Source organism: Hyperolius riggenbachi, chromosome 8 (genome assembly GCF_040937935.1).
Source record: "Hyperolius riggenbachi isolate aHypRig1 chromosome 8, aHypRig1.pri, whole genome shotgun sequence".
NCBI lineage: Eukaryota > Metazoa > Chordata > Amphibia > Anura > Hyperoliidae > Hyperolius > Hyperolius riggenbachi.
This window is the reverse complement of record NC_090653.1, coordinates 184,809,166-184,833,309: the sequence shown is the minus strand read 5'-3', so window position 1 is coordinate 184,833,309 and position 24,144 is coordinate 184,809,166. Positions and strand designations below refer to the sequence as shown.

Genomic DNA, 24,144 nt, shown 5'->3' with positions numbered 1-24,144 from the left:
AGTTAGACTGAGGACACTCTAGTACTGAAAACACACATCTGGTCACTCACAGTGGCAGCTACTTGATGTGGTGTGTGTGACTGTCAGATGATTATCTGCCTCTTTCAGAAAAAAAACCCTTCCCCCTTCATACCATTTTCATTCCAGGCATGGATGATTCCAGGCAACCATATAACAGCTGGTTCCCTGTCCCGTCCTGCAGTCATCCATCGGCACTGTGTTGACAGTGAAAGGTTTACTGCTTCATCTTGAAAGAGATCAAGGGGGGATTCCCTCCCCCCTGTCCAGTCCAGCCACAGCTCGTACGTTTTCACAGGCATCGGTGCAGGAAGCCACTTCCGTTGGAGCAGAAGCCGGATTCCTGCTGTTGCCTAGCAACACTGCCATAGCCGTGCCTGTCATCTCTCTGATGACAGCGCGGCTGTTTGAGTCACAGCACAGGGCAGACAGGCGCTCTGATTTGGAGGATGCCGGCAGCAGTAGGGGACTCGGGCGATTGCAGGCAAAAATAATGCTGATGAATGCGGCAGGCAGGAGGTCAGGGAGATCACACAGGACTGCGGCAGGTGAGGATAGTGCAGAGGAATGCACCCTCTGGTGGCTGCGCTCAGAGGCCCCAGCCTTTCCAGCCTCTGCCTCGGCCCGGCTCTGATGGTCGGTGCTGCTGGGTTTTTATAGGGGGGGCAGGGGGTTTCTGGGGGAGTGCTGCCTGATTGGCTGCCATGTGTCTGCTGACTGTTATGTAGGGGGTCAAAGGATGAGGAATAGGGGGCGGGTCGAACGCGATATGTGTTCACGTCCCGTCGCGGACATGAACACCTGTGATACGCCTGGAACTGGCCTTCGGTGAAACGTTCGGGCCATGACAACAAAGAATTCTGGTGGTTGAAACAGGTGGACATTTTGGGAGGACAGAATCAAGGTCCTCCCAAGTGATGCACATGGACCTGAGTACAAAATGAGATTTTGCACTGAGGGGAATTTTAGGAGCCATATACAGTATATGCTAAGGGAAGATAATGGCAAGAAAATAATGTTCATAATTAATATTGAAGGTTGGCTAATCTCTTTAACATTTAACTTACAGATATCAGAATTAGAACTATATTTCTCCTTATCACAGGGAATAGCTATGACTTAATTTATTTTCTTACTTTTTCTTTATTCTTAGTACTACCAAAAGTGCTAATGTCAGACAAACCTTGGATGCGCATCAGCCACCTTAGAAAATTCATTCTCCCAAACTGGTCGTCCATATCGAGTTTTCTGTCTCAGCCCTGTCACTGCATCAATCGTGACATCAAAGTTAATTGCTGCTTGTCCTGTCTGGGAAAAGAAAACCTTAATTTAATTCACTGTACATAACATGTTAAGCAAGTAAATGCAAAACTTCTAATTTGCTATACTGTATACTGAAAGAAAAACATAAGTTATTTGAGGACAAACTGAAAGTGTAGAACACAGTAACATAATTCTTTTCATTTGGTTACATGAATACAGAAAAACTTAATTACAGTTACAGTTATAATCCAGGAGTACACCTCTACAATCCTTCAACAAAACTGCAATATAGACAGAGGCTACTTCAACCAGAACCAGATGCAGTGGATTACTGATCTATAGTGTTGCTCGGATACCCCCAATCACGGATTCAAATAAATCTGGCCATGGCAGTCCCAAAATAAGTCGTGATTGTGACCCGGATTTGAAACGGACTTCCCAATTCGAGTCAGATTTTAGCTGTGAATCCGTGATCACGGGTCGTGATTGGGATTTATCTTTAATGTTAATAGCAAAGACATTATACATGCTACAATCCCCAAAATTGCAAGGATTATAAGGCTGAGAAGTGGCTGCAACTTAAAGGAGAACTGTAGTGAAAGGTATATGGAGGCTACCATATTGATTTCCTTTTAAGCAATACCAGTTACCTGGCTATCCTGCAGATCCTCTGCCTCCAATACTTTTAGCCCTAGACCCTGAACAAGCATGCGGCAGATCTGGTGTTTGACATTTTTGTAAGATCTGATAAGATTAGCTGCATGCTTGTTTCTGGTGTGATTCACACTACTGCAGCCAAATAGATCAGCAGGGCTGCCAGGCAACTGGTATAGCTTAAAAGGAAATCAATATGGCAGCCTCCATATACCTCTCACTACAGTTCTCCTTTAAAGAAAAAAAAATTAAAAAAAACGTTTAGTTTTTGAGAAAATCGATAAACTAACACTTTAAATGTGGCTATGAATTGGTAATATAATTGGTTTTAAACATGGAAATACACTTTACGCAATCACAGAGTCCCTAGCAAACTACAACCATGCAGGCAGGTGTAGAGTCTCAATGGCACCTGGTGGCAGTACCACTGGAGGAGGATGAGTGGAAAACACCACAAAAACACTCAGAGAGGGTTTTTTTTTTTTTTGCAGTGATAGCAGTAAATGGCATTGGCAGCAGAGTTGTCCTGTCGGTGGGAACACAGACTACTGTCGTTAAATACGACATCAGCGGCAGCAGCAGGAGGACTAAGCAACACTCTGCGGCAGCACAGAAAAAGAGTATGGCACCTTATTGGTGGCACCACAGCACAATAAATCAGCACAAAAAAATGTAGCATCGGTGGACCCTCTTGGTAGGTACAGACTGCTGTTGTCGTTAAATATGACAACATCAGAGGTGGCAGCAGGAGGACTAAGCAGCACTCTGCGGCAGCACAGAAGTAGAGTATGGCACCTCACTGGTGGCACCAGTGGTGCTCAGCAGAGCTCGAATATTCGAGTAGCTCGAATATTCGAGCTCTTTTTCAGCTATTCGAGCTCGGTATTCGAGCTCCGAATAGCTGCAGCTATTCGAATGGGCTATTCGCGTACACTCGAATAGCCCATTCACTATTCGAGCTATTCGAGCAAACGGCGCTATTCGAGCTCGGTACCGAGCGCGAATAGCGTCATAGCCCAGATTGATGTCCTTAGAGCCAATCAGAGGGCTCCCAGGCCCTCTGACGGCAGCCAATCACAGAGGGGGACCCTGGCCAGCCCCTACCCTATAAATAGCGGCCGCCATGTTACGTTTCTCCGTCCTTGCCTGAGACTTGCATAGAGAGAGAGTTGCTCCTTTGTGCTTTGGCTTAGCAAGAGCTTTATTGTGGTCATTTACCAAGCGTTTTTGCTCACATACACCTCCTATACACACCTATATTGTTGTTAGTTAGTTAGACATTGTATTTTAGTTAGTAGCTTTTGTGTTACATAGAGACAGGCCAGCTGCTGCAGGCTTACAGCTTTAGGCCTCAGGGCCTGCCTGTGTGGGCAGCTGTCCTCCTGTCCTCTGTTTATTTCTCTCATCTATACCAGTATTTCTGCTGTCCTTTACTACTGATTGTATTAGTATTGTAGTTATATACTGTAACTGTACTAGGACACTCACTGTCACTGTTCATAGGCTACTAGCTGCTCCTGCGTGTGTGCACTCACTGTCTGTGTACACACTACACACACTCTATTTCCAAGTTCTGATAACTGATTGATTATTGTAATTGAATATTGTAATTAGTTAGTTGTACTCACTGTTACTACTTACTGTACTAGGAGTCTCGGACACTCAGTCACTGTTCATAGGCTACTAGCTCCTGCGTGTGTGCACTCACTGTCTGTGTACACACTACACACACTCTATTTCCTTCTGATAACTGATTGATTATTGTAATTAGTTAGTTGTACTTACTGTTACTACTTACTGTACTAGGAGTCTCGGACACTCAGTCACTGTTCATAGGCTACTAGCTCCTGCGTGTGTGCACTCACTGTCTGTGTACACACTACACACACTCTATTTCCTTCTGATAACTGATTGATTATTGTAATTAGTTAGTTGTACTTACTGTTACTACTTACTGTACTAGGAGTCTAGGACACTCAGTCACTGTTCATAGGCTACTAGCTCCTGCGTGTGTGCACTCACTGTCTGTGTACACACTACACACACTCTATTTCCTTCTGATAACTGATTGATTATTGTAATTAGTTAGTTGTACTTACTGACTGTTACTACTTACTTACTTACTGTACTAGGGACACTCACTCAGTCACTGTTCATAGGCTAGCTCCTGCGCGTGTTTGCGCGTGCGTGCACTCACTGTCTGTAGTGTACACACACTAAATTTACTTGTGATTACTACTGATTATTGTAAGTTGTAACTGCTAGTTGTACTTCCTGACTGTTACTACTTACTTACTGTACTAGGGACACTCACTCAGTCACCTCACCCACCAACCCACTCCATTAAAGTACCCCACTTTTCACCCGCCCTTTTAAAAAACTTTTGTCTATACGCCCAAAACATCGAAGATGTCTGGAAGTGGCAGCCAGCGCGGTTTGGGCAAGGGGAAGGGCAGCAAGGGAATCAGGAGGAGAGGGAGCAGCATTGTGGCAAGCCGCGGGCGCGGGCGCGCCACCATGCACAGTTCCGCAGCAGCAGCAGCAGCGTCAGTGGCTAACATTCCTCCCATAGCCACTGGCCGTGGACGCCTTGGGCGCCGCCCAGCAGGAGCATCTGCAACTCACGCTGCAGAGACACAGCAGCAGCAGCGTGTAGCACCTGCTCCGATTTTCCTCCAGCCGGGTCGGAAACGTCCCATTGAGGAGAAGCATGCAGACACTGTGGTGCAACTCATGACGGAGGATGAGCAGCCCGCCATCAGCTCTGCATCTGAGGCCTCCACCCTCACCACCACCACCACCACCCCTGTTTGCAGCAGCCGCCCAGCAGGGTCTGGGGAGGAGGCCCGTTCACCGTCACTCGCCGACCTGTCATTCAGCAGTCTTTTGACCCCAGGCATCATGAGTAAATTGTCTGCTGTTGTTGGCGATCTTGAGGAGGAGATGCTGATGGGCACTTTGGGGGATGAGGGATTGGACAGCAAGACTGTGGCGACAGTCAAGCAGCCCATCCATGCATCAGGAGAGGAGTTTGGGGGGTCCTCATCCCAGCAGGACATGTTTCAGGAGGGGGAGGATGTTGATGACCCGGTGACAGACAGAGACTGGGTGCCACCACCTCCAGGGGATGTCGTCCTCAGCAGCTCTGAGGAGGAGGAGGAGGATGCTCTTGTGGGCCTTGCAAGGAGGCGCATCATTGCAAGCATTGGCAGCAGCAGTAGGCAGGTCCCACAGCCTGCTGGTGTCTCAGGCTCAGCAGCAGCAGCAGCAGCAGCAGCAGCATCTGCCAGTACCACCACCAGCCGCACCCAAGCCCCCCAAGCCCCCCCCCTAAACTACCACAGGGAGACAGGCAGCAGCGCTTCCATGCCGTAGGGGGATGTTTCTGTCACCAATCTGGCGCTTTTTCACCATGCCCACAGTGTACAGCAAGTACGCCACTTGCAACCACTGTCAGCGGAAGTTGAGCAGAGGTGCAGACCCCTTAAAGTTCTGCACCAGCTCGCTCATCAACCACCTTGCTGCGAAACATTTCCACCAGCATCAGGAGTTCCAGAGGCTGAAGGCATCTGGTGCTGACAGTGGCACCACACCCATCACTGCACAGCCTTCAGCAGCAGCAGCAACAGCAGCCACCCGCCCTCCTGCTCCTCCAGCAGCACCAGCAGGAGTGCGGAAACGCACTGCTCCTCCCCCCTCTGCAACTCCTGCCGCCGACACTGAGGCCTGTTCTGGCAGCCAGTCCTCAGTGGCCTCCTCCGCTGTGTCTGCTGATTCCCGTGCCAGCAAAAGGCCACGCCAGAGCCTTTTGAGCGAGTCCTTCCAGGGGGTGGTTAGGGCTCTGCCTCCCAGCAGCCGTCGCGTGCGGCAGCTGAACGGCTTGCTGGCACGGGCCATGTGCTCCCAACTCCTGCCGTACACGCTCGTGCAGGAGGGGAGCGACATTCGTGCGCTGCTTGCTTGCGCAGCCCCAGACTGGCAGCTCCCCAGCAGACACTTTTTCTCCCGCAAGGCCATTCCTGCACTGCACCGCTTTGTGATGGCCAATGTGGAGCGAGGGCTGGAGCACGCGGTTGGTGAAAGGGTCCACGTCACCATGGACTCCTGGAGCAGCCGCTTCGGGACAGGCCGCTACCTGTCCTTCACTGTCCACTGGGTCAGCTTGGTGGAAGGGGGTGAGGATGGGAGAGCAGCAGCGGGCACAGCAGCAGCAGCAACACAGTGGGTGGTGCCACCCCGCAGGGTCAGGGGAACTGCAGCAGGTTCCTCCGATCCTCTGCCATCCTCCGGCACACCTGGCCAAACCCCCCGCCTCAGCAGCAGCGTGAAGGCCCGCCACTGCCAAGCGCTGCTGCACTTGGTCAGCCTTGGGAAGACCAAGCTGACGGCAACCCATGTGTTGGCCAAACTCCAGGAGCAGGAGAGGATTTGGCTGACCCCCAGAGGCCTCAGAGTCGGAGAGGTGGTGGCCGACAATGGGGCCAATCTGGTTGCCGCAATAGACAGGGGAAACCTGACCCACATCCCCTGTCTTGCCCACGTGCTGAACCTGGTGGTGCAGAAGTTCTTGCGCACCTACCAGGGGATGGGCGAACTGCTGGAAACGGCAAGGAACGTTGTGCGTCACTTCCGGCGCTCGGCTGCAGCCTGTGCGAGCCTGGAAGACGTGCAAAAGGAGCTGGATCTACCACGCCATCGGCTGATCCTTGACGTTCCGACTCGCTGGAACTCCACCCTGGCGATGTTGGAGCGTCTGGTTGAACAGAAGCGCGCTGTCAAACAGTACCTTGCCCTGGCCACTGTTTCCGCCGCTCAGAGAAGGGACAAGACCAGCAACATCCCGTCCATCGTCCCCGATGATGACTGGAGGCACATGCAGCAGGTGTGCTTAGTGCTGGCTCCCTTTCTGCAGGCCACTAACATGGTGAGCAGGGACCATGCTATGGTCTGCGAGTGGGTGCCCCTGGTTTGTCTGCTGAACAGGGCCCTCGATGCTTTGCTGGAACAGGGAGCGGTCGCCTTGGACCAGCAGGAGCGGCAAGCAGCTGCACAGTCCACCTCTGAGGGGGAGGAGGAGGAGGACTTGGTGGAGGTCCCTGACCTTGCTGCTGATGAGGGGGATCAGCACAGTGCAGCTGAGTTGGTGCGGGGGTGGAGAGAGGATGAGGCTGACGAGGCAGAGGAGGAGGATGAGGACAGCAGCACTGCCGTCGATGTGCCAGCAGACGTGGCCCGCCTCTTCCCAATGGCAGCGCACATGCTGACGTGCCTGCGCAGAGACCCCAGGGTGATCCAGATGAAGCAGAGGGAGGACATCTGGATCAGCATGATGTTGGACCCACGCCTCAAGGGGAAGTTGAGCCAGTTCCTGCCGCCTGCAGGAGGAGACCCAGCGCAACAAATAAGGAGCTTGCAGCAGGCCCTTGTTGAGCGCTTGGAGGAAGCCTTCCCCCAGCCTTCCACCCCCACTGTCCAGCAGCCAGCACAGAGGCAGCAGCAGGTGCCTGCATTCAGCAGCAAGCGCCCCACAGACCTGCTGTCTCTCAGCCACGAGCTCTACAGGACTGTAGAGGCTCCGGCAGCAGTGACTAGAGAGGAGGTGCATGCAGCAGCATCCTCCACCGGTCACAGCCAGCGCCTGACCCGCATGGTGGCTGACTACATGGGGTCCTACAGCAGGCTTGACAGCGATGCCCCTGTTGATCCCATGGAGTATTGGGTCAAGCGCCTGGAGATCTGGAGCGAGCTGGCGCAGTACGCCCTGGAAGTGCTGTCCTGCCCCCCTTCCAGCGTGCTGTCCGAGCGCTGCTTCAGTGCAGCTGGTGGTGTGGTCACCGAGAAACGCTCACGTCTGTCTCACAAGTCTGTGGACAGACTGACGTTTCTCAAGATGAACCAGGCGTGGGTGGAAGGCGAGTTCCTGGCCCCTGTTGTCGGCGAGAGGGGGACATGAACTGGCTAAGAACCATCGTTAATGTGCCTTACCACCCTTTACCACCTCCTGGCTCCTGCTCACTAAGCCAGCCTGGTTCACTTTGACTATTGCGTCGCCTGCAGCCACACATTTTACACCTACAGTGGGCTGCTGTGTACTGCCCTTCTGCTGTCTGTCTGTGTTTCCCACTGCCAGGGTACACAGATTTACCTTCTGCTGCCACTCTGCCACCAGCTATTACGTCAAACAATAGCTATATATCTGTGTAATTTGTTTTACAAACAAAACCAAAAAACCATAAAAAAAAAAAAAAAAGGTTTAATTTTTCTGAGGTGCCCGGGTTGAAAACTGTGTTGTCCCAGTTGTGTATTGGACACGATGTGGGCTGCACGACCGCTGTCTGGGACCTCCTGTTGTGTTCATTTACGGCCTGGTATCACCGCTAGGTACCAGGGCTATTATGTCACGCTGCCTGCCTGCTGCCACACTCACACTACTCCTCCATTCCTCCTGATGATGCTGCTGTCTGTCTGTGTTTCCCAACGCCAGGGTACACAGATTTACCTTCGGCTGCCACTCTGCCACCAGCTATTACGTCAAACAATAGCTATATCTGTCTGTGTAATTAGTTGTAAAACCAAAACTACAAAACCATAAAAAAAAAAAAGGTTTAATTTTTCTGAGGTGCCCGGGTTGAAAACTGTGTTGTCCCAGTTGTGTATTGGACACAATGTGGGCTGCACGACCGCTGTCTGGGACCTCCTGCCTGCTGTGTTTATTTACAGCCCTGGTATCACCGCTAGGTACCAGGGCTATTATGTCACGCTGCCTGCCTGCTGCCACACTCACACTACTCCTCCATTCCTCCTGCTGATGCTGCTGTCTGTCTGTGTTTCCCAACGCCAGGGTACACAGATTTACCTTCTGCTGCCACTCTGCCACCAGCTATTACGTCAAACAATACCTGCTCACATTACTCCTCCATTCCTCCTGCTGCTGCTGCTGCTGTCTGTCTGTCTGTGTTTCCCAATGCCAGGGTACACAGATTTACCTTCTGCTGCCACTCTGCCACCAGCTATTACGTCAAAAAATAGCTATATCTGTGTAATTGGTTGTAAAACCAAAACTACAAAACCATAAAAAAAAAAAAAGGTTTAATTTTTCTGAGGTGCCCGGGTTGAAAACTGTGTTGTCCCAGTTGTGTATTGGACACAATGTGGGCTGCACGACCGCTGTCTGGGACCTCCTGCCTGCTGTGTTTATTTACAGCCCTGGTATCACCGCTAGGTACCAGGGCTATTATGTCACGCTGCCTGCCTGCTGCCACACTCACACTACTCCTCCATTCCTCCTGCTGATGCTGCTGTCTGTCTGTGTTTCCCAACGCCAGGGTACACAGATTTACCTTCTGCTGCCACTCTGCCACCAGCTATTACGTCAAACAATAGCTGCTCACATTACTCCTCCATTCCTCCTGCTGCTGCTGCTGCTGTCTGTCTGTCTGTGTTTCCCAACGCCAGGGTACACAGATTTACCTTCTGCTGCCACTCTGCCACCAGCTATTACGTCAAAAAAATAGCTATATCTGTGTAATTGGTTGTAAAACCAAAACTACAAAACCATAAAAAAAAAAAAAAGGTTTAATTTTTCTGAGGTGCCCGGGTTGAAAACTGTGTTGTCCCAGTTGTGTATTGGACACAATGTGGGCTGCACGACCGCTGTCTGGGACCTCCTGCCTGCTGTGTTTATTTACAGCCCTGGTATCACCGCTAGGTACCAGGGCTATTATGTCACGCTGCCTGCCTCATTGACTGCCTGCTGCCACACACTCATCCTCCTCCTCCTGCTGCTGAATTTACCTCCTGCTGTCTGTGTGTTTCCACTGCCAGGGAGCACATACAATGGCGCTTCCAACATGCGTGCCCCACCAGCTATTTGTTACGCACAAAAATAGCTGCATTTCTTTAAAAAAAATTTTTTGAAAAGAGAAATAAGTGAAGAAGAAGACGATATAGAAGAAGATGAAGAAGATGAAGAAGAAGAAGATGAAGATGATGAAGAAGAAGAAGATGAAGAAGAAGAAGATGAAGATGATGAAGAAGAAGAAGATGAAGAAGAAGATGAAGATGATGAAGAAGAAGAAGATGAAGAAGATGAAGAAGATGAAGATGAAGAAGATGAAGAAGAAGAAGATGATGAAGAAGAAGAAGAAGATGAAGAAGAAGATGAAGAAGATGAAGAAGAAGAAGAAGAAGATGAAGAAGATGAAGATGAAGAAGATGAAGAAGATGAAGAAGAAGAAGATGAAGATGATGAAGAAGAAGAAGATGAAGAAGAAGATGAAGATGATGAAGAAGAAGAAGATGAAGAAGATGAAGAAGATGAAGAAGATGATGAAGAAGAAGAAGAAGATGAAGAAGTTGAAGATGAAGTAGATGTAGAAGAAGAAGAAGATGAAGAAGATGAAGAAGAAGATGAAGAAGATGAAGAAGAAGATGAAGAAGAAGATGAAGAAGATGAAGAAAAAGAAGATGAAGAAGAAGAAGATGATGATGAAGAAGATGAAGAAGAAGAAGAAGAAGACAATATAAAAGAAGAAGATATAGAAGAAGATATAGAAGAAGAAGATATAGAAGAAGAAGATATAGAAGAAGAAGAAGAAGATATAGAAGATAAAGAAGAAGAAGAAGAAGTATATACAGTACTGAACAAATTTCTGGACACAACTTCTCTTTTCAACTTTTTTTTTTAAAGGAACATCCCCACATAATCACTTGCTGTTGTTACTTGGAAAAAAAGAGGTTTCTTGCATCATTCACCCTCAAAACAAGTGTTGGAAGCTATTTAAGGCCATTTCGAATAGTCAGCTCGAATAATGAGCTCGAATACCGACTCGAATAGTGAGCTCGAATTCCGAGGTCGAATCGAATAGTAAAAATTATTCGACTCGAATATTCGACTGATCTCGAATAATTTACTATTCGAATTCGACCTAACTCGAATTTTGAAAAGGGGTATTTGAGCACCACTAGGTGGCACCACAGCACGATAAATCAGCCCAAAAATTGTAGCATCCGTGGACCCTGTTGGTGGGTACACAGACTGCAGTAGGGAAAATGCAGAAGAAGGAGGAGCAGTATGTGTCAGCAGCAGCAGCACAGAAGAAGAGAGACAAGACGGGTGGGACATGACGTGTCACCATAGCAAAATATTTTATGAACCAGGCCAATTAGGAGTACTAGGTTGTTGTAACTTGCGTTGGAAAGGCAGGAATTATTTAAATTCCCAGGCAGCCACTTCATGTCCCCCTGTGGCTGACATCAGGGGCCAGGAACACACTTTCCATCCAAGCCTGGTTAATTTTCAGGAAGGTGAGTTTGTCCACAGAGTTGTGGAACAGCCAAGAGCGCTTCTCAGTGACCACACCACCGGACGCACTGAAGCATCTCTCGGAGAGGACAATGGAAGGGAGGCAGGACAGGACTTCCTGGGCGTACTGGGCAAGCTCCCTCCAGATGTCCAGTCTCTTGACCCAGTACTCCATGGGGTCCACGGGCCTGTTGGTGTCAAGTCCACTGAATGACCCCATGTAGTCATAGTCAGTCGCTGCTGCTGGTTGGAGGAGGATACTGTGGCTGGCACCTCTGCTCTGGGCAGCTCCCCTGCATACAGGCTCTTTGTTAGGCTCATCAAGTCTCCGGGGCGCTTGATGCTGCTGCTGGTGGCCCGCAGGCACCTGTTGCTGGGTTGGCTGGATAGCAACAATGGAGGTGGAAGGCTAGGGAATGATTCCTGCAGTCTGCACTGAGCGCCGCACAAGGGAGTTGCAAAAGGCCCTTGTGCGGCGCTCAGTGCTGGTTGGTGGCATGAACTGTCCCAGCTTCACCTTCACACGCAGGTCCAGGATCAAGGTAATCCAGATGTCCTCCCTTTCATGCATCTGGATGACCTGAGGATCCCTGCGAAGGCAGCACAACATGTGCGCAGCCATGGGAAGAGGCTGGCATTGGCAGCCACATCTTTGTCTGCATTGTCAAAGAGGACATGCCTGTCCTCTTCCTGTGCCGTGTCCTCCTGAAAGCACCACCCCCGCACAACGGCAGCAGTGCTCTGTTGCTCCCCATCAGCATCCAGGTTAGGGACCGCCAACTCCTCCTCCACTACCTCTGAGACCTCCTCCTGTAAGTTGGTCTGTGCTGCTAAGTGCTCCTAATACAACTGGCTTAGGGCTGCCTCCCCCTCTTTCATCAAATCACACAGCACCCTGTCCTGCAGGCAAACCAAGGGCACCCACTCACAGATGGATAGCAGTAGGAGAACAGAGGCGCCAGCAGGATAAAAGCGGATAAAAATTTTAAAATTTGCTGGGAGGAAGTGGTGGACTTACCTCCATAAAGCAGACACGAAAGACTGTCTGAATAGTAGCAATCACATTTATTAAATAGTACCCCAAAAAAGTGCAACGCGTTTCGCAGGCCCAGCCCGCTTCATCAGGCAATCATCAGGCAATAAACGTGGGGACAAAACAGAATTTCGGCATTAGCAGGTGTAGTGCCCTTTCGCATCTACAGAGAGCGACTTCTTATCCCTGAGTGAGGACAGGTCTAATCTCCTCACCTGCCTATACAGTGGTTGCCTTTGTGGTAACCCATGTTTGTGAGTATAATTTTCTCACGATAACCTTTATTTCATTTATGCTTAACATACTACACTATATTGGGCTCTCGGTTTCTCTACACTTTAACTCACAAGCAAAAAGAAATGGTCCGCACTTGTCAATGAAGGTTTCCTTTATTGTTGGACATATCCAAAACATCCGAGGCAAACATCAGATAGCTGACATGTTTCGGACTAACTGTCCTTAATCACGCCTGGCTCACCATCTTGATTCACTGCAGGAAGGGAGCCAAGTCCAGGCACACTAGCTGCATGTGTTTCCACTGAGCTGCAGAGTTCACCTGCAGGTTGTTGGTGCTGTCGTAGACGTTTGCGAAGTGCCATCCTGTGCTGCCACAGCCGCTCCAACACCGCCAGGGTCAAGTTCCAGCGAGTTGGGACATCTATGATCAGGCAGTGTGATGGCAGGCCCACGGCCTGCTGCAGGTTGGCCAGGGTTGCAGAGGCAGTGGCAGAGCAGAAGAAATGGCGCACCAGCTATGAGATGCTTCCAGCAGCTGGTCCATCCCCGGATAGGTGTGCAGGAAGCACTGCACAACCAAATTCAGCACGTGGGCCAAGCAGAGGATGTGCTCAAGCTCTTCCAGGTGCAGTGCCACCACCAGGTTGGCCCCATTATTGGACGCCACATAACCGAGTTTGAGGCCTCTGGGGGTCAGTCACCTCTGCTCCTGCTCCCTGAGGGCGGCCAGGATGTGGGTGGATATCAGTTTATCCTTCCCCAGGCTGATCAATTTCAGCAGTGTTTGGCAGTGGCTGGGCTTTGCGCTGCTGCTGAGGCTGGCTCGCTTGCTGTGGGGTGTGGAGGAAATGGGATCAGAGAAGCCTGCTGCATCCCCCCTGTTACTCGTGGTGGCACCACCAGCTGGCCTGCTGCTGCTGTGTTCTTCTCACCCCCATCCACCACTGTCACCCAGTGCGCGGTAAAGGACAGGTAGCGGCCTGTCTCAAATTGGTTGCTCCGTGAGTCCATGGGGATATAGACCCACTCGCCAATGGCGTGGTTGAGCAAACGGGCCATGTTGCCACCACAAGCTCGTGCAGAGCTGGGATGACGTTCCTTGCAATATAGTGGTGACTGGGGATTTGCCACTCTGGAATCCCAAACTGGAGCAGAACGCGCATATCACTCCCCTCCTGCACCAGGGAGTACGGAAGGCGCTCCCTGGTGCAGAGGAGGCCACAGACATTGGCCTCACCAGCCTCAATGTCTGTGGCATGAGCTGCTGATGGTGCACTGGAGGGAGAAGTACGTTTTTGTGTTGCTACAGTGGCTTGACATCCATGTGGGAGGTATATTTCTGCTGCTGCTGCTCCTCCTGAATGCCGCACGGTGGGTCTCCAGCTCTGACCACCCCCTTCCTGGTCCTTCAGCTTTTTAAACTCTGCAAAATCATTACAGTGATGGCTCTTCAGGTGGGCCTGGAGAGATGAGGTACCCATCTTTGACGCATTGCACGCACGGTTTAAGGCTTTGTTGCAGGAGTTACACAATGCATAGCTTATTAGCTTTCATCCAGGGTGGACACATGAGGGTGTGGCAGCTCTCCCTCTAGTTGGGGGTTGCGTGTTGGTGCTTTTGCTGCCAGCTGAAGCTTCGGCAAGTGGCTCCTGCCTCTCACGCCCATGGCTGGACCTGCCACTGCCTGACATGTGGTGGTGATGCAATTGCCTACGCTCCTGTGCCTCATCCTCCTCTGAGCTGCCTTTGAAGACCTCAGGAACATAAGAACGGTCCTGCCAATCATCCTTGCTGTCAAGAAACAGATTGTCTCCTGACCCCCCACCACCTCTTCCGCCCCAACATCCCCAGACACAGACCTCATCACATCCTCCAAATCTGGTTGTGCTGGCCCGAGCACAACCTCCTCCACATCGGGCCCCATCACCTCCTCAACGGCAGCCATCAAGACTCTCCCAGACACCGGACTGAGGGACAGAACACTCTCGTCCGGGGAGGGCTGCTGACCACTGGCTGCTGGGTTGGATGTCACAGCAAGCGGGGGGCGTTTCGCTGCTGTTGCTGGGAGTGCTGGTCACAGCGGAGGTCTGGGAATGACTAATAATGGGCTAGTCCTCCATCATCATTTTCACCAATGACTGTGAGTGACAATCCTGAATGGACACACGGCGACCCAAGTTGATGAAAATGTTTGCCAACGGCGTCCGCTGTGCTACTGATGGATGCCTCTCTGCTGCAACCCCTACAGCTTTGTGCCCTCTCCCTAGCCCTCTGCCTGGCGTTGGGCCAGTCCCAGTCATGGCACTGGCACTTCTCTCCTGCCACGGCCCTGGCAGACATTCTCTATGCACAATATTTGAAGGTGGAAAGTGTGTTGCTTTATACTGTCAATAATCTGTATGTGGGGGCAGACAGAATATAACAGGGGGCTTTCTTTCTTGAGAAAAGAAAAAGAAAACAAAAAATGCGCACATAGCACAAATACTCAATATAGTAACAGAGCAGTCAAATGAGTGAACGCGTGCCTGCCTGCACTACGCACAGTAAAGTAACTGCACACTGGCACAGTACAATGTCGCTGACTACACTGAGTGACTACCAATAACTTCAGTAGATCACTGCTTGAACGAGAACCGAGAGCCCAATCTAACGTAGTATTTTTGATGAAACTGAAAATATTGTATGTAAGAAATATACTCACAAGTGTGGGTCACCTCAAAGGCAACCACTGGTTAGGCAGGTGGGGAGAATTAGAACCTGACCCCACTCAGGTCTAAAAAAGTCGCTCCAAAGGGTGGACTAGATATGTGATAAACACAAGGATAACAGAGGCGTCAATCAAGGATAAAAACAATTAAAAACCGTCTAAAAGGAAGGAAGTGGGTGGACTCACCTCCCTCAGGTAAATAATGATCAGGCCAAATAAGCTGTTATAAATATAACAGTAACCTTCTCCTAATGTGCAACGCGTTTCACAGGCCAACATCCCGCTTCATCAGGCAATCAAGTGTGGAGAACACTAAACTGATCGGTCAAAGAGCCAGAGCGCCTAGACATGGTTCCAGGTGAACTTCCGGGGTTCACGATCGCAAGGAACCGCAAACTTTTCCGGAAGTTCGGTTAGCCCCCATAGTGCATCATGAGGGTCAACTTTGACCCTCTACATCACAGTCAGCAGGCAAATTGTAGCCAATTAGGCTACACTCCCTCCTAGAGCCCCCCCCCTTATAAAAGACAGGCAGTGTCAGGCATTGGACTCACTCGTGTGCCTGCAGTAATTAGAGAAGGGATAGCTGCTGCAGACTCTCATAGGGAAAGCTTAGTTAGGCTCTTGTAGGCTTTTTGGCTTTGGATTGTTATTGCTAAAAAAGATCATAAGAACAAGATTAGTTCTCAAAAGAACTGTTGAGGGGTGCTATTTTTTTTGTGTGTGTGGCCCACTTGCATTATATACAGCCCTGTCAGTCAGTTGCAGCTGGCCTTTGGCCCCTTGGTGGCATAATTACGACTGTGCCAAGTGCGCATTGTAATACCGATCACTGCATATACCTACTACTTGTTGTTCCCTTCAGTGCACCCACCTACCTACGTCAGCGCCTGCAGTGTCACTGTGCCTGTCCAGTACCTATCTGTCCGGAGGTCTGGGAACGAGTAATAATGGGCTAGTCCTCTATCATCATCTCCACCAATGACTGTGAGTGTCAGTGAGTGCCTGCAGTGTCACTGGGCCTGTCCAGTACCTGTCTGCCTGTCCGGTACCTGTGTGACAGGTGCACATTGTAATACCCATCACTGCATATACCTACTACCTGTTGTTCACTTCAGTGCACCCACCTACCTACGTGAGCACACGCAGTGTCACTGTGCCTGTCCGGTACCTGTCTGTGTGTGACAGGTGCACATTGTAATACCCATCGCTGTATATACCTACCTGTTGTTCACTTCAGTGCACCCATGTACCTACGTGAGTGCACGCAGTGTGATATTTAATACCACCATTCACTGTACCCGTTCACGGTACGTGTGTGTGACAGGTGCACATTTGTAATATCCATCACTGCATATACGTACCTGTTGTGTTCAGTGCACCCACTTACCTACGTGAGTGCACGCAGTATGATATACCACTCCGTGCATACATGTTAACTGCATCTGTGTGACTGCACATTGTATTAGTCAAGTCAGTGCATACCTTTCACTTCATCCCCCCCCCCCCCCCCCGATATGGACAAAACGGACAAAACAGGTAGAGGCAGAGGTAGAAGCAGACCCAGAGGCAGGGACAGATCTAGGGGGGGCAAGCGGGTCTCTTGCCCCAGGCGCAGTTTGTTGAATTCTTAAAAAGGCGGCAAAATTTGGATGGGGAATGGCAGTTTAGGCGCCAAAACCTGACCTTGCCCCAGGCGCAACTTGAGGCAACTTGGTCTAGATCCGTCCCTGCCCAGAGGAAGGCCACCCGGCAGGTCTGTGCGAGGTCATGCTGATTTGATTTCGTGCGGCCCTGGACCAAAGTACAGTGCTCAAAAGAAGGCATGTCTCATCAACTCCCAAGATTGTCAGGACTTGGTTAACTATTTAACACAGAACACCTCATCTTCCGCAGCCACCAGCACTACTACAAGCACCAAATCCGCTGCATTTGACACTTCACAGGAGTTATTTGTAGAGCTGGCCCGAATGGTTCGCTGGCAAACGGTTCCAGGCGAACTTTGGGTGGTTCACGTTCGCAGTGAACCAGGAACTTATTTTCAAAAAAGTTTGGTTCGCCCATAGACTTTGCTATTAACCGCTAAAGTCGGCGGACATTAAAGTCCCCTTACATAGTAAAAACACCAAATTTGCAAGGTATGTAGAGGAGGGCAGTGACTACAAAAGGAAAACATTTTTTTCAAAAAGACCTTATACTTTTTGAGAAAATTGATTTTAAAGTTTCAAAGAAAAAAGAGTCGATTCATTAAAAAAAGAACCGATTCATTAAAAAGAACCAGATGATTCATCAACCGTTATTATAGCTTAGAATGCGTTCTGAGCAGGACGTATAGCTGCCGGCTCCTGCTGTCTCTCCCCACCTTCCTTCACCTGGCACTTGGTGGTGGGTGCCATGGGTGCACTGGGTGCCAGGCTAGGTGAGGGTGACAGGTGAGGAGGTGGGGAGAGCCAGCAGGAGCCAGCAGCTATGCGTCCAAAAGGACGCATTCTCTGCTACAGGGGCGTCTCTAGCCATTTTGTCACTCCAGGCGAGAAATCCTGTGGCACCCCCCCCCCCCCCCCCCCCGTGATTGCCCCCAGTCCCATACCCCGCACCCCTCATGGTGAACACCACTCCTGTGGTGAACCCCACCCCCAAGACCCCCGAAAATCATAATGCAGCAGCGTTTCACCAGAAAATGTACTTATTGCGGCATGGGTTCACCAGAAAATAGTTGTTATGCAGCAGAGCGTTTCACCATAAAATATACTTATTGCGGCATGCACTCACACACACCACACACAGTACACACACTATACACACACACACACACACACACACACACACACACACACACACACACACACACACAGTGTACACACACACACACACACACACACACACACACACACACACACAGTACACACACTGCACACAACATACACACTATACACAGTACACACACACACACACTCTAGACATGCACAGCACAGTACACACACTATACACACACACACACACACACACACAGTACACACACTGCACACACACACACACACACACACACACACACACACACACAGTACACACACTGCACACAACATACACACTATACACAGTACACACACACACACACACACACACACACTTTAGACACGCACAGCACAGTACACACACTACACACACACACACACACACACACACACACACACACACACACACACACACACACACACACACTGCACACAACATACACACACACACACACACACAGTACACACACTGCACACAACACACACACACACACACACACAGTACACACACTGCACACAACATACACACACACACAGTACACACACTGCACACAACACACACACACACACACACACACACACACACACACACACACACACACACACGCACACAGAGAGCACACAGTAGACATACACTATACACATACAGAGATAGGAGGAGTGGAGTGAGACTGAGAATAGCCTGAGATGGAGCAGTTTATCTGTATTGCAGTCCCACATTACACAGAGACTAGTTGCTGTTAATAGGACTGCTGTCCCTGCCAATCTCTTGCACAAGTCAGCAAGCAGCCCTCCTGGAGTCTAGGGACTGTCAAAACTTTTCAACCTGTTTAAGACCTTATCTGCACATGCAGTCATTATAACAATGGGGAGAGACCAGACAGATTTTTTCCCACTGACCCTCCAGATGAGTTCTACATCATGCTGTGTATATTTACCAGCTAGCCTGCCCTCTAATTGCACTTTTATCAGCTAGCCTAGTATTTTACATTGCCTTACATCAACAAACCTGAATACAGCAGACACAGGACCAACCCTAAATCATTGAATGAAAGGCGGCCTGGGGGGAAGTCAATGCCTGGCTGCTACACAGTCTCTACATCCACTCAGTTAGCAGTAGCAGAGAGAGAGGGACTGAATTCTCAGGAGTCGGACTCAGGAGCTGATGATGCTGTACTCCTCGGATCCCTGACTAGGATGAGTGCCTTCTCTCACTGACTCATTCATTACTGTGGTTCTTTGAATCATTGAGCTGAAGTCCAGTCAGCCCCGCTGCTGCTGTGTAAACTGACACCTGAGTCAGCTGAGAGGCATTTCTTCTCTCACTACTCAGTGCAGAAGCGCCCTTGCCTCTTCCTGTCGCCTTAGGCGAAAATTTATAGCTGCCTAATGGCTCGGACGCCTCTGCTCTGCTATGTGGGAGGTGTCGGAGATCTTCAATCAACTTAATTGAAGATCGCAAGATAAGAGGATACTGTATTCCTTGGATCGTTTACCAAGGATATTGTCGTGGGATTTTTTTTAAAGGTACAGGTAAGTATTTATGGTTAATTTAGAATAATAAAATACTTTTCTCGTGGTTATGTTTTTATTTCATTTAACCCTTTGTGGAAATGGGTAAGGGGTACTTTGTACCCCTATACTCATTTCTCCTGGGAGGGGGGTGGGCATCTGGGGTCCCCTTCTTAAAGGGGACTCCTAGATGCCACCATGACCCTGTGGATATAAACATATGTGTTTGTGCATCAAGCTTAGCAAGTGTTAAAGGGTTAACTTAGTATTACTGTTTGTAAGCAGCTGTTGTGTTACCTTGTAAGGCTAAAAGCCTGTCAGTGAAAGTAGGAATAGGGAACTGAGTTGACAAATGTGTCTGCATAGAACAGCAAACTGCCATGGATATTTTTACTCTCCTCAGGAAATGAGCACGTCTGGAGGATGAGGCCCACTCTGTCTGGACATGAGACTTACACAGAATAAGGAACCACCAGGGAGCCTTGGTTTCAGTAGAGACATATAAGGAGAAAGCGCTGAACTCTGAACTTCTACTGGTCAGATACCAACTTTCACTGATGACACCGCCTATGACCTGACATCACCAAAGAGACACCCAGAAGACAACGAAGGACTATATAGGGGGGGTTGGCTGCGCGGGAAAGTTACTTCTCTTTTGGGTTGAGCTGTGCTTATCATAGACTCGTGTAATCCAGGGAGAAGCCGCACGTGTGTAATAAACAACGCTTTGTTTCTGAAATCAATTCTGTTTCCTCCGGTGCTTCTGAGTAGATAAGGTTGCTTTTTACATCAACAACTTTGGTCTTTTCGAACCGGAAGCACTGATCGTAGACGAATTGGACCTCTGGTCGAGTGTTGCTGGACGTCTAATCACAGCTGACGTCCACCCAAAGTCCTCCGGGGACCCACAAGGTAACCTGTCAACAGAGGCCACTCGACACAGACTCCATCGTCCTCAACAGCTGCTTCCAAAGAACCACAGATGGAGGAGACAGTTCAGAGACATCGCGTGCCACTCACTGAGGGTCCCGGGTCCATTGATTCTAACTGCAGAAACATAAGTGTTACTTCCTTTTTCCTATTCACAGGAGTAGATGTGAATGTTTGAGTCGTGAGGTGATAGAAAAATCCTTAAGGTAGTCCAGAGAGAAAGGGACTGAAAATTGTTGTTGTCATAGCTCATTTGTAATTCTCAAACCCAGGCATGGGACAAGGAAGTAACAAACCCCGTCCTCTAGAGGCTACAGATGACGAGGTCATCATGCACAGAAGGGATCCTTCTTACACAAAGAAGTGTGGCCTCTGGCGGGCACGGTTTCAATTCCCGGGTCACTTACACCCCAAACAATGCCGGGCCCTCATAAAACGTATTAAGGATGAAGCTAAAGGTGATGTGAGGTTAGAAAAAAGGTTTGGTCTGCAGCAAGCAGAAATATGGAAGGATGAGGCAGATAAGAAAAAGAAAGACGTTTGTTCATTTTATTTTGGGAAAAAGACTGATGTTGTTGAAAGTGACTATGTGACTGCACACACACGACAAGATGACCCAGAGAGTAGTGACGAGGAGGAGGTGGAGGACGAGGTAGTCGATAGGCGTGACCGGTCTCCTTCCCCCGTTAGCAGGTCACCCCGACTCAGAGCTAGATCAGTGGCCGCACATAGATCTGCGTCCGCCCCCGCTAACAGGACGACAAGCAAAAAGACTACATTTAAACTTGAACCAAAACAGACAGAGAAGAGAAGGGGTAGATCAGGGAAGGAGAAACCTGCCATCATGGAGGAGGAGGCGGAGGCTCACCTACAGGAGGATTATGCCCATCCTCCTCCGCCTCCCTATGTTAATGTATATCCACCCTTGCCAAAAGAGGAAGTACCTACAGCACCTTCCCAATCACTTGACCCAGTGGTGCAGTCTATGCCCATGATAGAACTCCCAAATGGCTCAGGAGGCATACAGGAGGTCTACAGACCTTGGACTGAGGATGATATGATTAATGCTCTCAAAGGTATACCTGCCCCAAAGGAAGATATAGCAGGCTGTGTGAAAGGGCTAAGGGGCTTTAGAGCTAGCTTTAAATTGACAGCATTAGAATGCGACAGAGTCCTCAGGCGAATAAATGGTACTTCCTGGAGTGAGGTAGAAGAGAAATGGAAAATGTATCACCCTGCAGAAGGGATAAATGCACCTAAGCTTTTTGACTGGGGCAGTGGAGAGCTAAAAGATGCGTTTGAAGCGGTACTAGACCGCATGGAAACATATTACAAAGTAACCCCAGACTACAGTAAGCTTTCATCCATAACCCAAAAACCAGCTGAAACTGTAGATGACTTAGTAGCAAGGGTGATGGATGCTTTTGACAAATACAGTGGTCTAACAAGGCCTGCAAACAGGGCTGATGACAGTCCATGGGAGCAGCAACTTAAAGCCCAAATAGACAGATCCTTGCGAGAAGACTTGCAGTGGTTTATCCACAAGCATTTGGTGACCTGGCGTACTTGCAGGTTACAAGACTTTCTGGAATATGCTAGGCATGCAGAAAGAACTGCTAGGGACAAGAGAAAAAAGCAAAAGAAAGTTAACACAGCTGCCACATATGCTCTAGACTATGACAGCAGCAGTGACAAGGACAGCAGTGATTGTGTGTATGTGAATGACACTGTGCCTCGCCCTAGGCGAAGGATCAGAGATTATGAAGGGAGACGTGACAGGGGGGAATGTTTTTCTTGTGGTGAGAAAGGTCACTTTGCTCGAAATTGTCCAAAGAGGGAAATAATAAATAGACCTACTGCATGACTAGATGGTGCAAACAGCAGGGAAAGTGAGACTAACATTCAGCACCAGAGGACGTGTATAAACATTGATTACGCAGACACCCATAAACCTGAAATAACCCTGCTAGTGGGAGGGAATAAGATCAGATTTCTGGTGGATACTGGTGCATGTCGCTCTGTCTTAGGAGCTTCAACTCACATTCGCTGGGAAAGAGCAGGCACTGTTCTGACTCGGAACGCAGGGGGAGGAGTGGCGTGCGAGCCCACCACTAAGCCCATAGAGGTCAGAGACCCCTTGACAGGCATAACAGTGTCTTGCAGTTTTGTGATTTCCCGCAAATGTCCTATAAACCTGTGTGGGAGAGATTTGATAGGTGACTTGCGACTGTCAATTGAACCCGGCAGAGACTCACTACAGATTAAAAGACTGAAGCAGCCATTCCCCTCCCCGCAGTCGGGCAAGCATGGGAAAAGCATGGGCTTCCACTGGTATGGGATCATCCTGGGAAATGAAGTACTTGACTGGATGACGAGGGACGCAGGTTCCCCCAGTAATGACCAAGACGTGATAGAAGTACCTCATGTTACCACTTATGTCATACTTGATGGTAGCAGTGACACAGACTATGAAGCAAGCTTCCCACTGGGCATGACAGTAAAAATAGCTGTTGATGGCCTCTGGGAAGACAATAATGGGAACACACTGTATGAGGTCACAATTCCAGGCTGGGCTCACAGGCCAACTAAAGGCATATTGCAGGACACCCTGTACACAATTCCTGATTCAGCACCTCACATCTCCCTGTACAAACCAAAGTGGGGAAAGTGGGAGGTGGGGGGAAAGCTTCTAGAAAGATGGAAGCAGGGAAGAACAGCAGGGAACCACTATGAGAGGTTCTCAGAGTGTGTGGGTATCCTCACACATCTTACCAGTTTGCCTACCAAGGCCAACTGCAGGATGAAGTTAGAATGACATATACTGTCCAGTGTTCCTGAGAAGTTGTGGGCAATGTCTAAAACTGATGTCGGTCTGTTAAAAAATTCTGAGCAAGTTGTTGTTGTACCCAAGGGCCCCTACAGGCCATACAAACCACAGTACCCTTTAAAGCCAGAAGCTATGGCAGGTATCCGTCCCATAATACAGGGCCTACTTGACAAGGGCGTGTTAATCCCATGTGACTCCTCCCCTTGTAACACGCCCCTTTTCCCTGTACTCAAGCCAGTAACAAAGGAATACAGATTAATACATGACCTACAAGCGGTTAATGCTGCTGTAATACCAAGAGCACCTGTGGTACCTGACCCTAACACCATACTAAATGGTATTACACCTACCTGCAAGGTTTTCAGTATCGTGGATCTCTCGAATGCGTTCTATTCAATCGAGGTCCACCCAGACAGCAGATTCTGGTTCGCTTTCACTTTCCAGGGCAAGAGGTATACGTACACCCGGATGCCTCAAGGGTACTGTGAAAGCCCAGCAATCTACTCACAGGAAATAAATCGCTCTTTAGAGCCCTTCCCTGTGCCAGAGGACTGCAAACTCCTCATTTACGTAGATGATCTTTTGGTAGGGGCCCCTACCGCTCAGAAATGTGAAAAGGTGACCATACAGTTGCTCTGCTTCTTGGCAGAGCAGGGTCACAAAGCCTCAAAGGCCAAATTACAGTTCTGTCTGCCTGAAGTCAAATACCTAGGCCAACTGATCTCAGCAGCTGGCAGAACCTTAGAGCAGACCAGAGTTCAGGCCATACAGACCATGACTAAGCCAAAAACAAAAAAAGACATGATGTCATTTCTTGGAACACTGAACTATTGCAGGGCTTGGATAATACACTGTTCAGCCCTA

General features: G+C 49.4%; 1 protein-coding gene across 4 annotated transcripts in view; it reads right to left on the bottom strand.

Moving 5' to 3' along the window:
• Window positions 1–24,144, bottom strand: part of NOX1 (NADPH oxidase 1) — a 2,086,008-nt gene that overhangs the window by 269,545 nt on the left and 1,792,319 nt on the right. For all 4 annotated transcript variants that reach the window (XM_068248036.1, XM_068248033.1, XM_068248032.1 and 1 more), the window contains one exon: window positions 1,202–1,326. In XM_068248036.1, coding sequence (XP_068104137.1) covers window positions 1,202–1,326 — 125 coding nt within the window. The remainder of the gene's footprint in view (window positions 1–1,201; window positions 1,327–24,144) is intronic.